Below are 2434 nucleotides of genomic sequence, written 5' to 3'. Positions count from 1 at the left end.
TTTACAAAAAAAAGCTCAGAACTTTTTTGTACACCTAATAGTATAATAATCATAATTAGTAATGTATATTTATGATCACAAAAACTTTTCTCTCATAGTGAAAGTTTTATAGAGAGACCGTAAAAAAAAAATGTATACATGTATGAATAAAAATTTATCTTGTTAGAAAAAAAAGACGTTATTGATTAAAAAAAAGAATTACATAAGTTATTAAAAACAATCTTTTATATAGGCTTCGTACTTTTCGTGCGGATAATTATTTTTGCATAAGCAAATCACAAGCTGTGCTGGAAAGAAGGATGCACGGAAAACGCGGAGGCTGAGCTGGCAAAGTACATGTAACGAGATGGGACATCTCTGTATGGAACACGGATGTTGGCATTATATGTGCAATTTTATATACACTCGCATCTATGTACTTATGCGTAATATAATGTACGGCACACATTCTATTATACGCTGCGCATTAAGAATATCGAAAGCATCCAAGTTCTAAGACTTCCCGAGATGGCTGAATATTGACACAGCACCTTATCATAGCTTATTAGAATTTTAACGATTCGACATAATAATGTTTTTGTAGAAGAAAAAAATCTTAGCTGTCTAACCCTTTAAGATTCCATTGTACATACATATATGATATATGTACTAGCATCTTTAAAAAAAATCATATTTTTAATGAATATTAAACTATTTAGTTCAACTGTATAGGACTTGTTTTAAAAGAAATTATTTATTATATATTAATGTGTGTTATAAACAAGCATAATTTTTAAAATACGACAATGTGATATTAAAGGCTAATAAGAGTCAAAAGAACATAAAAAGTTTCCATTATTCATATTCTTATTTTCTGCGGTTGTTTAGATTTAATTATAATTATACTCATGTTAATGTATGAATAATGGAAACTTTTTATGTTTTTTTGACTCTTATTAGTCTTTTACATCACATTATCGTATTTTGAATATTAAGAGTCTTGTTACTTTAAATTTCATAATTTTTAAACCTTCCAATGATAGCAAAAATAACTATTGACAAAAAAATTCTAAATCGATGCTTATATGTAGATGCTAGGAAAACTTTTAAATTTTTCTACATAGTTTTTACTAATATATTTTGTTATCAATAAATATAATAATAATCTAATTTTATTTGTAATAAAATATTAATTAATATTATTTAGTAATATATTATAAAACTATTATAATATCTCAATTTATTTTTATACATCATTTTACGTCTGACAGTGTGTTTATTTTTTAACTAATTTTCTTGCAAAATCACATAATAAGCAATTTTATTATACAATTTATTATTTATTATTATACAATTTAATATACAATTAGGTAATATTTTATTTTTTGAATTCATTGTATATTGGATTTGCCATTATAATTCGTCAATTTTTATATTTCGATCTCATTTCTGTATTCGCGATATATATTCCTCAAATCTTTAAAAATAATTACATAATATATGTCCCATTTTTCTAAAAAAAACCAGACCTCAAAGGGTTAATACAGTGACATATTTAAATAAGCTTATGAAAATAGATACGATTATCTCTCAATCTATCTATAATTAAAATCTAATGATATCTAAGCACATCTCAGGCCGTCATTTCTGAAGTCAAACTCGATGGAAGTATTCTTAGTGTAAATTACAGAATTCTACCTCTCACAGTAAACGATACTGAGAATGCAGGAAAAGCTGCAGATAAATAGAAAGTCTATGTCCGTATGAAGAAACAAACGCAGCTACAAGGAACAAACGCGGCTCTATAAGGGTATAAGAAGGGCTTTATGTACTGTTTCATTTTATAATCTTACAATTAGTAATGAATAAATCTTAATTATTTATAATTATTGACTGCCCAGGCAGCAAGCTGATGTTATTTTTCATCATTTTGATATCGAAATAATGCCTTCAATATCATTTTTATTAAATAACGTCAATTATCTGAGTGTGACAAAAGTTAAAATAAGATAGTAATATATGTATATTCAGGAAAGAAATATATATATATATATATACATATCTTTTTCTCTTGGATTTTGACAAAATCGCTCATGGCCAGATTGTATGATCTAATAAAATGAATAGGCGAATAAATGAATAGAAACTTACCCTCGTTCGTGAGATTCTGCTCGATAGACTCGAACGTCGTAACCAGATCCGTCGTAGCGATGTGCAGGCCGCCGACCTGCTGCTTCCTCGTTTCATTGACGCCAGAGTCAATCGTTGAATTCTTTCGTATCCTACCGAGACTTTCGATCTTGTCTACATTGCGCACGTCCGACCAGAGGATTACTAGAAGTATCACGAGCAAAACGATGACAAGAACCGCGCCAATTGTGGCAACGCGATTTGAAATTCGCGACATCTCTGCGATTCCCACTGGTGCACGCGCATCTATTCGTCCATCCTAAAC

At 29.0% G+C, this 2434-nt stretch overlaps 1 protein-coding gene across 2 annotated transcripts in view; it reads right to left on the bottom strand.

Annotated features, from left to right (window-relative positions):
- LOC108750082 (A disintegrin and metalloproteinase with thrombospondin motifs 9) overlaps positions 1-2398 on the bottom strand; it is a 43627-nt gene extending 41229 nt beyond the window's left edge. For both annotated transcript variants that reach the window (XM_018489317.1, XM_018489318.1), the window contains exon 1: positions 2131-2398. In XM_018489317.1, the coding sequence (XP_018344819.1) occupies positions 2131-2386 (256 nt within the window). In that variant the 5' untranslated portion in view covers positions 2387-2398. The remainder of the gene's footprint in view (positions 1-2130) is intronic.
- Between the last annotated feature and the right edge of the window lie 36 nt (positions 2399-2434).

Source organism: Trachymyrmex septentrionalis, unplaced genomic scaffold (assembly GCF_001594115.1).
Source record: "Trachymyrmex septentrionalis isolate Tsep2-gDNA-1 unplaced genomic scaffold, Tsep1.0 scaffold32, whole genome shotgun sequence".
Classification (NCBI taxonomy): Eukaryota; Metazoa; Arthropoda; class Insecta; order Hymenoptera; family Formicidae; genus Trachymyrmex; species Trachymyrmex septentrionalis.
The sequence above is the reverse complement of the archived record's forward strand: the minus strand, read 5'-3'. Positions and strand labels throughout refer to the sequence as shown.